This window comes from Tachysurus vachellii, chromosome 20 (genome assembly GCF_030014155.1).
Source record: "Tachysurus vachellii isolate PV-2020 chromosome 20, HZAU_Pvac_v1, whole genome shotgun sequence".
Classification (NCBI taxonomy): Eukaryota; Metazoa; Chordata; class Actinopteri; order Siluriformes; family Bagridae; genus Tachysurus; species Tachysurus vachellii.
The window spans coordinates 9,669,379-9,683,671 of record NC_083479.1 but is presented as its reverse complement, the minus strand read 5'-3'; the positions used below and the strand labels follow the sequence as shown (position 1 = coordinate 9,683,671).

Here is a 14,293-nt window from a genome sequence, read left to right as displayed (position 1 = left end):
TCTTGCTTTTGTCCTGCTGTGCAAAATAACTTGTCCTGGTTCTCAGCTGAAATGTCACAACCACCAAACCAATTAGTCTTTTTCTCAGGTTGGAAGTCTGTACTATCAAAATGAGTGAACATGTTCTCAGAATTGTATGTCTGTACAGATTTCTACAAATTGTGATAAATCAATACAATTTAAATGTTTAAATGAACATGTATAGTTACATCATTGTAGCAGTGTTGCATGCAGTAGGCTATAAGGTAAGTAGTGATTGTTCATTTGAAGTTTACTCAAGTGGAAGAATGTAACTAATAAACTTACACCTACTAGCACTATGCATTATATTGTGAAAAAGTAGATTATCTTAATATCAAAACCTTAAATTCTTTTCTGGACTTAATCATAAATACATGTCTGACCTTTGGAACGACCAAAAAACTAGGAAATAGCATTCATGACGATTTATGGTGATTTTATTTCTTTGCCTACATTGACACTGATGCATTAAGAGGAGGGGGTCCCCTGTACCAAGATGGCGGCTCAGTTGACGCATGTACTGCCGTATACAAGGCGACATCTAGTGTTTATATCTGTGGTTATTTTTGTTTGTGAGGAAAGTAAAATGGAGAAATATCATATTTTTATTATAAATCTTTTTATTTTATTTGGAAAGTTTCATATCCATAAATGTAAGTGGTCTGGAAAAAAAAACAGTATCCATTTTAAGCTGGAAATGAAAACATTATTATGATATTATTATTATAATATTATGAAAGTTTAAAAGGATTTACAAGCTGAAAAGTTATCAAAAATGTGGACTTTTACAAAGCTGTAAATTCCTTTTTTCCTAAAATAATTGAATTGTTCGATTCCCCTTCTTTGTATTTTCCTTTTTCTTCTCTTTTATGTTATGTTACTATTTTATTTTGAATATTATTGCATTGCATTTTGTCATCTGTTATCATTTGTTATTTAAACAATAAAAAAACTTAAAGAATGAAAGAAAGAAAGAAAGAAAAGAAAAGATGATCATTAATCACAGACGTACCTGTCAACTTAAAAACTATTACAAACCACATTGAGCCCACAAGAAAAGTCTCTAAAAAAGTTTTTCTCTCTAATCCGTGATTAAAAAATTAGTCTCTCTAAAATTAACAAGCAACAAATAAATAGAAACGCGCATGCGTGGTTGTGCGCGCGCGTGAGACTATAAAACAAGCTCAGGCACAGCACTAAATATGTGTAAAATGTCCAAGTGATTTTATTTTCATTAACAACTTAATAATGCATTGTTTAAAAAAAGATGTTTATTATTGTTGAGATTGTTTTTTCTCTCATTATTTCTACTTAATATAAAATCAAATGAATGGAATTTGGACTAAATAAATAAATAAATAAAAATTAATAATCTCCACAATCAATGGAGATTCAGAACATCAAGACTTGAAATACTTTATTTATATTATTTAATCTATTAAACGATATTTAAAATAACAGTATTGTATCTTTTAATTAAGAACGATCAGGCATTTGCAGTTAAATAATAGACAGACAGACAGATAGGTAGATAGATAGATAGATAGATAGATAGATAGATAGATAGATTCTTTATTGTAATCACACAGAGTACAACGAAATTAAGTGTCTCTCCTTATGGTGTTAAAAAAAGAGTATAACAGAAATCCATGGAATACGAAAAAATACAAAAATTGAACTACGTGATCAATTGGGAATATTCAACTGTAAAGCAATAGTCAAAGTTTAAGCACCTTTGCAGATGTGTGGTATAATCTACAATAAAATATGGCATAATTTAATACAGGGTTTATTATGCTCATTGCTCGTGTGTGTTTGGCTCGTGCTGTACCACCCTGTGAGTGTGACGTCACTGTTCGCCCCGCCCCCCCTGCTGGAGCCTTTATAAAGTCCAGGGTCTCTGCTCTGTTACAGCGGTCTGTTATTGATAGGAACGATGCTTCCTCCTGGTGTAGCTGCAAAAATCTCAAATGTACATCATACACAAGCCAACAGATGCCATTCGATAGGACTCGGTGCACAGCTCACTGGGTATAACTCATTAGTTATGTCTGTCATTTCTTGCTTTTTGTTTCTTTGCCTTTATTTTTATGTGCTGAACTTTTTGCTTTATATTTACAGATGTCCTGTAATATGGAGACCATGGACCCCTTCTGTGTCAGACAGTCATCCTAAAAAAGTAAAAAAAACAAAAAAAAACTTAATTGTTTAGAAATCATATTGTATATAGGAGTTGAAGATTTCTCAGATCTACAATGCTTTTTTATTTGTTATAGAAAGCTACTGGACCCAAGAAAGTGTCTGACATGCAAGGCTTTCATCACCCAGTGAGGTTTGTTTTAACTTTTGTGTACCTACAAAATTATATACCCCCAAAAATATCATGTAAATAATGTTTTAAACTTCACCTAACAGGCTGTTCATGCCCAGATCTAAAATCCAGGAGTATTTGTCTCACCTGGGGAAGAAAGTTCTGGCCAGCTTTCCTGTTCAAGCCACTCTACACTTCTATAATGATGACTCCAGCTCTGAAGAGGAGGATGACGATGAAGATGAAACCGAGACTGAGTTTTGGGTTCCAGTAAAAAGAGCCACATAAAGAAAGGATGCTTGATGCATGGACTGTAGTTGATGATATTGACAGAGTTTCAAACAGCCACTGGTTAGTGATCATTAGTTTTTTTTTGTGATTCTACTTACCAGACAGAATTTACGCTTGACCTGAAGAATGGGCTTTGGAGACCTGGATGCTGTTTATCCACATACACTAAACTGCATTTTCAGTGAAAAGTCTGTGGAATAAGGACTATTTATTATGCGATTGAAAAATCCAAGTCTAGGAAATGTAACCTGGAGTTAACACAGCTGGGTTGTATTGAGTTGTATAGCTGTACTGTTTGCTGAATTTGGTGGTGGAGATCCAGGAGCAGACTTTACTCCTGTTGAGGAAAAGGTGCTGTTTTGGAAACAAACTTATGAAAGAACAGGTGATCATGGCAGCCAGTCTCAGGAAGCAGGAACGGTGCATGGATACACAGCGGAACTGAGTCACGAAGCTATGCAACACTGGTATTGTTTACTCAAATAAAGCATAAACACACCTTTAACCTATGCTAGTGTCAAACCTACTCCATCACATTCTCCTTCCTCCGGAGTGCAGATGAGACTTAAAATGCAGCCTGGTTCAAATTCAAGCACATGGAATTCTGTACAGTGCATGCTATATATTATATTTAATATCACATATTGCATTTTCATTAAATTTGATAAATGTGTGTTTTACTATCCTCTTAAACATTTATGGGATTTGTAATTTTTTTCTTATGTATGTAATAAATAAAGATTTAATTTAAAAGATTTAAACGTTTTGTCTATTACACGTGGTATCGTCATACATACGACAAACATTACAAACCATTTTAATAAACCTGTCCACAATGTAAGAAGAAAATCTTTTGCAATTCTGGATATGAAATAGTTATCGTTTATAACGTAAAAAGTATGAAAATCTGAAAAATATGATCTAACATGAAATTAAACAAATTATTTCGATAATCACATAAAGATTGCATTATCAAGCTAGTTCAATGTGACAAGCTTGACCATAATAGAGTTAAAAAAATACTGTGATACAGTTGAGTGCCAAAGTTTGATTTTAAAAGACACTGTAAGCTGTTTACAGGAAATCACAGGTCTGAACTCCTACTCTGTGACAGCTGATACAGCTGGGTACAAACATTTACACTACCCTTATATAACTTGGGACTCTCCATGTTTCTTCACTAACTAACATGTTTAAAAAAAGGAGGTTTAGATATTATATAGAAGCAGTCTAAAATGTGATTTAAAAGCTATCAGACCATTTGGTGTTTTTGGTTTGTTCCATGTCTAGATGGCGCATACCAGCAATTTTTTGAGCCTGCTAGTAAATATAACTACAGACAGTCAGTCACTGAAATATTTGAGCTATGTTGTAATGGTTTTTTGTTTCCTTACTTAAAATAAACATACTATGTGAGCTTTCCCGCCAACCAGAACCCATAGAGGAGTGTAAGCTAACGCATCAAACTATCCGATACTGTGTAAACTTTAGAGACTGTTGTGTGTGTGAAATTCCCCTCAGCAGTATTTATGACATTTTAACCAGCCCATCTGGTACCAATGTCCATCAGTTCAATTCAATTCACTTTATTTGCATAGCTCTGTTAATAATTCACATCATCTCCAAGCAGCAAAGTTAAAAATGAAATTACTATTTATCTCTCACATCTATACCTAATGAGCAAGCCTGCAGTGACAGTAGCAGGGAAAAACTCCCTGAGATTATCTGAGGAAAATCACATCAAAAATCACACTTTTCTTCATTTTTTGTTTCGTCTCAACATCATGGAGATTTGTCTGGTAAACTATCCCTCACTGGATGTTTTTTTTGTGTCATTCTGTATAAATTCTAGACATTTTCAGCAACAGTTTCTGAAAATACTCAAACCAGCCTGTCTGGCACCATCAAGCATGTCATGAGTCTCAGGGATTTTTTTCAACATTCTGATGTCTGATGTGAAAATTACCTGATTCTCTTAACCTGTACCTGAAAGATTTTATAAATTGTGCTGCTGCCACGTGGCTGGCTGATTAAACTGCATGAATGTGCAGTGAGTGTATATCATCTGTCACATATTAAGAGTTAGCATGTTTAAAGGGCACATGGTTTATTTAAGAAAGAATGCAAAGTCGATATACAGATTCGATTTGATTTCCCATCTCCAGAGTCCGGCTCTGAGAAGGGCAGTGGAGATGAAGGTCTGAGCAGAAGGTAATAGTAGGGTTAAACAGTGGGCAGCCACTCGACACCAGCTCTGTTTGTTTATGACGGGTTATCTGCAGAGGTGGCGGCCGCCGACCCTTTACCTGTCTGCAGGAGGGACGGGGACAGAGGGGCAGGACGGGACAAGGGTGGACAGGTGAGGGCAGGAGAGGTGAGCAGACTGATTGAAGAGCTCCTGTGAAGTCCTGAGATGGACAGATAGGCAGGTGACCATTTCACTTCTAGTCTGAGGTCAAAGGGTGAAACCCACTGAGCTCTACAGCGAGTACTTCTGATTTGAGCATGTGTCCATATAGCAATAGTCTAAAAGGAAGCTTTTTTTATTCTTATTATTTTTAGTGAGACTTTTTTAAAAAAAGACAAAAGCATTGATCATTTCTGCAAGTTAATATAGGATGTTTTATATACACGCACACGTCTAGTCTAAACTTTCTACAGAAAATGTAAAAAAACCTTCAGTTCTGTGTATTTTTGCAATGAAAATGAAAGATTCTTATAAATAATTTAAACAGATCTAAACACCAGAAAAAAATAAATCCCCAATAATAAATCAAATAGACCTAGTTATAAATAAGATCAGTATTTGGTGTGAACATCCTTTGGATTTAAATCTATATCTTTAGGGTTTGAGGTGATCAGGCATGTATACTTTAGAACATTGACTAGAAGGTTGTTCTGAGCATCTTGGACAATTTCCACAGTTCCTCTATAAAGCTTCTTCTTAAATTAAATTAATCATGGACTAGGCTTCATCCTCCTAAAGTAATCATCCAAGGAACAATATGACATATAATGTTGTAATCTGTTCAAAATTGACAGACATTATTATTATTCAGACTTTATTCGTTTGAGAGTCACTTTTAGTTTAGTTTGTTTTCAATGCAAGTGACCAGTCTATAAGGCATACAGCTATGACAGACAAATTAATAACCATAAAAAACAAACAGCAGTTGATGATTTCCATAAACGTCACGTGATTTTTAAGTTATACAGTCAAGAACCCTGTTTGAGATCACAGACAACTGAGGACTGGAGTATTAATAAATCTAACAGCGTAGAAGACAAATTCACCAGAGGAGAGGACAGAAATGACTGAATGGACTTTTTTAAAATGATTTTCTTTAATCTAAATAATCATACTAAATAAAATTCTATAGTTCTGCCGTACAACATCCCGAAGGCATTCTGAAATCTCGCTTAATGTGCTGTTTAAGCTGCACATTTTGATAGCAGATCCAGTTACTATAAGCAAAACACAATCAAATGGACAGGTTAGCTAAAACTATAATACACCTTTATTTATTGGACGAAAGACGAAAGTTCTCACACTGCTTTTGCACTCCTACTTTTACTTCCTCTCAATCAGATTGAGAAAAGTCCTACGCGAGTAGTTGTTCAGCAACTTTTCCCCACTGCTTAATGCCATGATTAGGCTCCCCCTCTAAGGGTCATGTGTTTACCATACTGACACTGAGAGTTCATCTTAAAGTCAAATGTCTGTCCTGTCATGCGTGAGTGATGGAAAAGGTGCATCTAAAACCTCAGCAAACTCCAGAAGCCAGGGCTGATGAAAAGCAATCCTGGATGCTGGTCATCTGTATGGATCAATGCATATCAGAAATTTGGAGACATGAGGCATCATGCAGGAACATGGCATCTCAGGGCCAGGGCCTGGGGTCTCAGAGTTCATTGTGTGATGTAGAAACGATGGTTGACTTCACTAATGGACAGATCTCGCAGTCGTGGTATGGCGTTTTTCTGGCCTGGATTCTGAAGCTGAGTTTTAGCAAAATTATCTGATGAGGAATAGAAGTGAATAATTACAAAACAGAATTGTCACCACTAAGAGATGCATAAAGAGTAAAGATATATTAACAAGCATCACATATGGAATACTGTCCTGAGAAATTTCTAAATTTATTAAGCAAAAGATTAGCTACGTATTAGATACAATTTACTAATTCAATTCTGAATAAGGTCTTGAATACATCGAGTGTTCGATGTAAATACATGTTTGAGTAAACATTAAAAGTTACCACAGAGCTGCTGAGGTCAGTTTTGTCAAGACAGTGGCACAAAATGAAAACTTTGAAGCCCGCAAGCTAAAATTTAAAAGCCTCAGACTAAGTATCTCGTGGTCACCAATTATTGTGTCGGGGCCATGAATAATATAATCTGAAACTAGAACTTAATACAAGACATCCATTTATTTCTCTATTCAGAACAAGAGAAAAAGTCTATTCACATTTAGAATTCATTTAAGGTGTCTCAGGCTGATGGTATATTTACGTCACAAAGCAAGTGAATCCTGTATGCTTTAATGAGCCAAGATTGGACTAATGTGGAAAATTCTCAATCATGTAAAATCTTGTCACAATGTCTTGTAACAGTATTAGTTCATCCTAATGCACAGAGATCGCAATCCAATCTGTGTGATTGTGTCAAAAACAAATGTACAAAACAACACTCACACACACACACACACACACACACTCTCAAACCATCTCTCTCTCACACACTGTATCCTGTATGCTTTAATGAGCCAAGATTGGACTAATGTGGAAAATTCTCAATCATGTAAAATCTTGTCACAATGTCTTGTAACAGTATTAGTTCATCCTAATGCACAGAGATCGCAATCCAATCTGTGTGATTGTGTCAAAAACAAATGTACAAAACAACACTCTCACACACACACACACACACACTCTCAAACCATCTCTCTCACACACACACTCACGTGCATGGATGAGAACAAGCTAACATTTACATGTGTATTTAAAAAAAAGTCCACAGAACATGAACTGCCATAAGACGGATATATAGAGTTACAACATGGAGACTAAACCCCAGAGCCAGTGCAGCACCACAAATTATGAAGCCAGAATACATATAATCAAATGGAGACACTGTGTCTTACCTGTGACGTTGTCCACAGAGCACAGGGGAGCCGTCTTTATCATATTGACTCCAAACAGCACCACAAAACACACGGTTAAAGCAACCAGCAGGTAAATCGGCAACGCAAGAGCCCAATACCTGGAGAAATAACCTGGAGTTATTTATTTAGATAGTTCCTGCATGCCTGCCTAGTTTTTGCCTCATTTATAAATTAACTCTTTTACCAAAGGACAAAAAAATATTTTTTGTTCACCAAATTGTTTGTTGAATTTCTTTGTCATATGGTGGTTAATGACACACACAAAAGTAGACACTCATTATTTTAAGAAGCTCTTAAGAATTTCTGATATTGAAATAAGAATCAAATTTCTGCTCTCTGACCATCTACAATTTAAAGGTGTTATCCTCACTACTTTGTCCTGACTAATTTTATATCAGACTCGCAGCAATAAAATACTTCATTTGTTTTTACTGATTAAATATATCTGATAAGTCGATTACCGTTCCACCTGCAGAATGAAACACCAGCTAAAAAGGGTTAAGCATCTGCTCATACAAGATTTTCCTAGATCAACTGTCCATAGTTCTGCAGTTTTCATTTTCATAGTAATTACAGGATTGTACTGTGCGAGAAAGATGTCATGTGCAGGATGTCATAAAAAAAGCTGTCTACCCAGACATCTATGCTTAGATGCAAAACAGCAAGGTGATATTTTTAAGTTTCTATACCTGTGATCAATGTAGTGTCCAAGAGATGTTTTAATCTGAACAATGTGGGGCAATTGTTCTTGTTCTCCCTCCCTTCCTCTCCTCTCTCTTCCCTCCCCCTCCCTCTCTCCCTCCCCCTCCCTCTCTCCCTCCCCCTCCCTCTCTCCCTCCCCTCCCCCTCTCCCTCCCCTTCCCCTCCCTCCCCTTCCCCTTTCTCTCCCTCCCTCTCTTCCTCCCCCTCTCTTTCTCCCTCCCCTTCCCCTCTCTCTCCCTCCCCTCCCTTTTCTCCCTCCCCCCTCCCTTTTCTCCCTCCCCTCCTCCCCTTCCCCTCTCTCCCTCCCCCTCCCTCTCACTCTCCCATCCTCTCTCTCTCTCCCTCTCCCTCCCTTCTCTCCCTCCCCTCTCTCTCCCTTCTCTCCCTCCCCTCTCTCTCTCCCCCTTCCTCTCTCCCCTCTCTCTCTCTCCCCCCCTTCCTCTCGACGCTCTCTGTCTCTCTCGCCCGCTCACTCTCGCCCCTCTCTCTCTCTCTCCCCCTTCCTCTCTCCCCTCTCTCCCCCTTCCTCTCTCCCCTCTCTCTCTCTCCCCCTTCCTCTCTCCCCTCTCTCCCCCTTCCTCTCTCCCCTCTCTCTCTCTCCCCCTTCCTCTCTCCCCTCTCTCTCTCTCCCCCCTCCCTATCCACAAAAAGATCACCCAGTAGATAAGGATGACGTCACATTCCAGTCCTGACACTAATATTGACTGAGTGCACATGTCTATTATAAAGGACTATTTCGTCTTGTCTCAGCCATTCTAGGTTATCATATAACATTCACATACTTCTGAGGCCAGTAGGTTAATCCGACAGCGTGGAGCCAGGTCTCAGGAACATATGCCCAAACTAAATAAAGCACTGACTCACAGAAAAACACACACATTAGAAATTAGGACATTTATAAACCTCCAGATAGAGAGGATTTAGACTCTGTGTTAGTTTAACACGTTAAAATGCTTACAAAACGCGAACTGTGAGCCCAGGAACAGCACAAACCCATAGATGGCTCTCTCAGGCAGAGGCGACGGAGAGTTTTCTACCATGATGAACAATAATATAACCTGTAATTCAGGTAACTAACATAGTAAACATCTCAATAGTACAGGCATCTAGCATCCAGCCACAACTAAGACTCTGCTATATTTCTATATTCGAGAAGATAAAGGTGCTTAAAACCACAATCACTACACACAAATATTTACATATTACCCGACCAACACAATACTTCCCTTTCGAGTGTTGATAGTTTGTATTTCCAGCGGTTCAGGGTCTTTCAGTGCTGCTTACTGCCATCTGCTGGTTTGGACCAGCATTACACATTGTAGCCTGTAAGTCTGCTCGATTCGTAAGTCTAAAGAATCGACTCCGATATACTCCGAGATTTGAAGTGGTTTTAAGGTGTGTGTAAGAGAGTAGGGGATAGATAGAAACAAACAAGGAACGAACACACGTTTTTCTTATTACTTTCCCTCCCGGAAAGAAATGACTGCTTTATTCTATTCCCCATAACGTCGGCAGGGGGCGACACTAAACCTGTTTATGTAGCCAGAGCTCATAACTCATGCTAGAATAAAACGTACGTGTCTTTATGTCGCTGGAGTCTTTTTCAGCATTGAGGAACGACAGAAAGGTTGGTGACATTTTATACTCGGTCTCTATGCGTGTAACTAGATCACAATGCTAGCTGTGTGAACGCTGTGTTTGTGATCTTTGTTCTGAAATAGTTGGCCTGTTCATCCAGACGTGCTAATGCTAACGATTCAGTATGTAGCACATTTACATCCCATAAAGATGAGCAGACCTCAGATAGACAGTTTTTATCTTTCTCTAACCATTAATTTATTCTATCTATTCCGTTTCAGCTTTGTTTCAGATAACGGCTTAGTCACGTATTTACTGATAGTCGACATTGACATGTATAACAACCGGAAGTGACTTACAATTCTTTGGACACGTTGTGTTCTAGTCTTAATGTTGTTAAACTCTTCATTAAGGTACTTTAGGGTGCACTATTGGTGTGTGGTAGTGAGCATTTGTTGATTTGAGACAGAGCCAGTGGATTAGACCCCTGTATAATGAGTCACAGGGGCTGTGTTTACATTTTAGCCAAACAAGCTGAACTGGTTGGTTGGTTGGTTTTGGAGGCTGAATCACCACCATTATGTTTTTTCCACAGCATATAATCTTAAAAATTATACTTCATCACCCCAAGGGCGAGGTTGTCGCCTTATCTTGTTTGTGTTATTTCATACGAGGCTATAAATTATCAACTTTTCTTTCTTTTTTATTTGATTTTATACCCATGTGTGTTACTGAATGTGGACAAAATTGTAATCATTGAACTCAAAAGTACTTTTCTACAGTAACGTTTCTATGTAAAAGTGCCAAGTGCTGTATTTTTCCTCCAATTTGCTTTTGTTACATTTTGTTTCTGAGAAAATATTACGTTTAAATGAATGTACGTGTTCTGTTTAAAGCCGTGAGATGTTTGAGTCTGAAGATTCTGACGTCGAGGACGGGCAGGATTTGGTCCAACCCAAGACTAAAAATGTATGTGCGGAAAACATCCGTTCAGCTATGAGGTGACATTCAGAAGAAATAAATCCTATTAAAGTCCTCTTGATAACTGGAATATTTTTTTTGTTCTTTTTTTCAGGACAAATTTCCATTCATCCACGTGGAGCCACCTGGTATGATTATACAAATTTCCATTGTTTGATCTCACTGCTTCACGTGAGCCACTTTGAATAAAAGGCACCTTTTTCCATTCATTTGTTTTAGACAATTTGTATAAGCGGTGGGGCAAAATAAAGCTCGAGCAGAGAAGAGAGGCAGGACACTTGCTACATATCTCAGTGTTCTGGTGGCACATACTGTACAAACAACAGGACAATCACATGACTACAGCCTGGGCTGTGAACGTGGGCTTCTTAGATGCCAAGTGAGTTTTTTTTGTTTTGCTTCAGTGATATAAGCATGTCAAACCGTTGTCATCTTTTGAGTCACATATCATAGACAACTTCCTGAAGGTGGAGAAATCACTGTACAAACATTGCAGCACATTGAGCAATGCTCCTTTGGTAAGTAAGTAAGAATTTGATTAACCCCTGCAGGCTGCTGTCTGGCTCCAAAAAAGTGACTCAGTTTGCTTTACATTTAAATCAGGTCTAAGCAGGATGACTCCAGGTGTGTTGTCATTCTTAGTCAAATGGCTCACTGCGTGGTTTAGTGTTCTACCAACACCATGACTTTCTTTATAGTACATTTCAGAAATGTATTACAGTTTCACCACCAGAAAAAAAACTGTGAATAATATAAAAAGGCAGTGTATGGTGATGTGGGATAGAATAAATAATAACAAAATGCTTTATGATGAAGCACTTGCATAATAAACAAACTGAATCATTCAGTTGCAAATATTAGGAATTGGATGTATTTATTTTTTTTTTAAGAGTGACGCTAAGAAACAAGAAGAAAGAAATCAAAGGAAAACAACAGCTTTGTGTGCCTTGATACAATAGATAAGTTCAACTGGATTCATGGGATCATAACAACTATGATGGACATACTAAACTGGTGCATGATGGTATACTGGTCAGACTTATGATCTCACTGTCTGGATGAGGATAGGCTCTTTTTGTCAGTAATTATGTCATGTTTCCTGTCCATGGTTGCCTCTGTTTTTTGCTCCTAACAAATGAATCCTAACATTACTTAACTTTAATACAATATTTTGTACGTTTGATGGCTTTAACAATATATGGTGTGAGACATTAGTAGTTCTAGAGGCATGACTTTGTTACTGGGATTGCCAAAGGCCATCTGGACAAATTGCTATGCAAGTCATCATAAAATGATGCAATTCTATTTGGCTTCCTTGTCCAAATCAATTCAGTGCCTACACTATTAGTGTACAGTGCTACGTTGTTACTGCAATAGTTTTAGTCAACGTTTGTATGTGTAGACAAGAAAAACGTTTTGATTAAAGTTATGACAAGGGGTCACTATGGAAACCAGCAAAATGAGAAGGTTTAAAATAAAAAAATGTTTTCATACATTAAGTTCTAAAGTTAGTTGAAATGAAAAACACTTGTATACAGCTTTGTGACAAAGGAAAGGAAAAGAAAAATGTTGCGCTTTGGGGAGCATTTTGTATTTTTGCTGGCACGGCTCACGTCGGCTCACACAGGGAGACGTCACTGCAAGTCTTTCTGACTTTCTCACCCGTATCCCATGATGAAACCTTATTATTATTATTATTATTATTCTATATAATTCTCTAAATTATTGTAACTTACTTTAATATCTTAATAACACGTGACATTAAAATTTCTGCTTTTTTCGAAAGGTTTTATTCTTTCTTTTATTAAGATTATACTCCAAATTTCGAAAGAACTTGATGAAACCACCTTAATGTTAATGTCACAGGCTGCATTTTGATCGAATGTTGTTGTTTATTTATTTATTTATTTTTATCATTCGCAGTGTTTCAAACGAAATGAGTGTGAAAAGGCTGCAAAGAATTGAAATCCTGGAGCTCATTCTTGACACAGTGGAAAAATGTGTGAGTATTGAGGTAGTCTGTGTGGTGTGAAATCTCTGTAATGCATAAATACATCTAATGAATGTGGCTATGAAGTATTTTGTGTCACTTTTTTTTTTTTTTTTTGACTTTATAGCTGGCAGACAATGATCCTGAGAGAAAAGCAAGAGAGCTGGTAATGATTAGCATGTGTCTTAAAATGGTAAGTCTGATAAAGATGAATGCAATATAAAAGACAATAGCACTAGCATTGTGACTCGATAGATAGATAGATAGATAGATAGATAGATAGATAGATAGATAGAAGATAAAATGAGCAGGTGTGCAAAAGTAAAAGTGAGTAATAGATATAGCACACATGCCTGATGTAAACACTACGTAGTGTGTGTTCAGTGATCACACACGTTACACAGTGCTGTGGTAAAAGCTGAAAATGATTTTCATTAACATTCTTTTACAACAGCAGAGCTGAATGAGTTGGTTAGAAAATGAGTTCAGCTTTGTTTGTAATATCTCATGAAGAGGCATTTTCTTGAAATCTTTGCATTTCTTTAATGAACAAACAGCTTAAGGGTCTTGTAGTTAAGGTCTCTTGTGTGAAAGAGAATTAATGCTGTATGCGTTTGATTGAGCTCAGAAGAAGGAAAGTGAAAGTCGTTTGAGTCATTAGCGAGTTTGAGTTGTAAATAAACACTGCATTTGTCTCTCTTTCTGTCTCTGTCTGTCTGTCTGTCTCTCTCTCTCTCTCTCTCTCTCTCTCTCTCTCTCTCTCTCTCTCTCTCTCTCTGTCTCTCTCACACTTTTCCTCTACACAGGAGGATGAAGGTCTTATAAAGGCTGTCAACTGGTTAAATGAATCTCGCACTCCAGGTCTAAGCAGGAGGATCCTTCAACTTGGACCAAAGCAAATACGCCACCAAGTTCTAGATTTTGTTTTTTTTGAGTGTAAGTCTGTAAATGCCATAAATAAATTTTAAGAGTAGTAAGCCCTGGCAACAAGGGCAGCATTGTTTCCTCTACAGAAGTTTGCAATAAGTAGACAGACGATTATAGAGACGTACAGTTCTTATATATTATAACAAATCTACTCGATTTAAAAAAATGTCCAGGTTTCATGCTTTTTCCAGTCAGGAGCCTTTAAACCTTCATAGACTGACCTATATGCTAAAACCTACATCAGCTGAACATCAACCTCTTTAAATATCTTCATTTCTTCTTTTCATTCAAAAGTGAAAAGCATTTTAAAAGGGGGAGATATTTTGCA

General features: G+C 37.3%; 3 protein-coding genes across 4 annotated transcripts in view; 2 read left to right on the top strand and 1 right to left on the bottom strand.

The window, feature by feature from the left end:
• The first annotated feature begins 1,940 nt into the window (after positions 1 to 1,940).
• On the top strand, positions 1,941 to 3,278 carry ripply3 (ripply transcriptional repressor 3). The gene is made up of 4 exons (XM_060896135.1): positions 1,941 to 2,052; positions 2,143 to 2,200; positions 2,298 to 2,353; positions 2,437 to 3,278. The coding sequence occupies exons 1-4, from the start codon at positions 1,958 to 1,960 to the stop codon at positions 2,618 to 2,620; spliced, it is 393 nt and encodes a 130-aa protein (XP_060752118.1). The 5' UTR covers positions 1,941 to 1,957; the 3' UTR covers positions 2,621 to 3,278.
• A 2,373-nt stretch (positions 3,279 to 5,651) lies between these two features.
• pigp (phosphatidylinositol glycan anchor biosynthesis, class P) lies at positions 5,652 to 9,920 on the bottom strand. Its single transcript, XM_060896018.1, has 4 exons — positions 9,448 to 9,920; positions 9,272 to 9,344; positions 7,767 to 7,885; positions 5,652 to 6,642 (listed from the first exon to the last, which is right to left on the bottom strand). The coding sequence occupies exons 1-4, from the start codon at positions 9,527 to 9,529 to the stop codon at positions 6,533 to 6,535; spliced, it is 384 nt and encodes a 127-aa protein (XP_060752001.1). The 5' UTR covers positions 9,530 to 9,920; the 3' UTR covers positions 5,652 to 6,532.
• An 81-nt stretch (positions 9,921 to 10,001) lies between these two features.
• The window catches only part of ttc3 (tetratricopeptide repeat domain 3), a 34,149-nt gene continuing 29,857 nt past the window's right edge, over positions 10,002 to 14,293 (top strand). For both annotated transcript variants that reach the window (XM_060896015.1, XM_060896014.1), the window contains exons 1-7: positions 10,002 to 10,116; positions 10,964 to 11,036; positions 11,143 to 11,176; positions 11,268 to 11,427; positions 12,972 to 13,050; positions 13,166 to 13,231; positions 13,845 to 13,974. In XM_060896015.1, the coding sequence (XP_060751998.1) occupies positions 10,971 to 11,036; positions 11,143 to 11,176; positions 11,268 to 11,427; positions 12,972 to 13,050; positions 13,166 to 13,231; positions 13,845 to 13,974 (535 nt within the window). In that variant the 5' untranslated portion in view covers positions 10,002 to 10,116; positions 10,964 to 10,970. The remainder of the gene's footprint in view (positions 10,117 to 10,963; positions 11,037 to 11,142; positions 11,177 to 11,267; positions 11,428 to 12,971; positions 13,051 to 13,165; positions 13,232 to 13,844; positions 13,975 to 14,293) is intronic.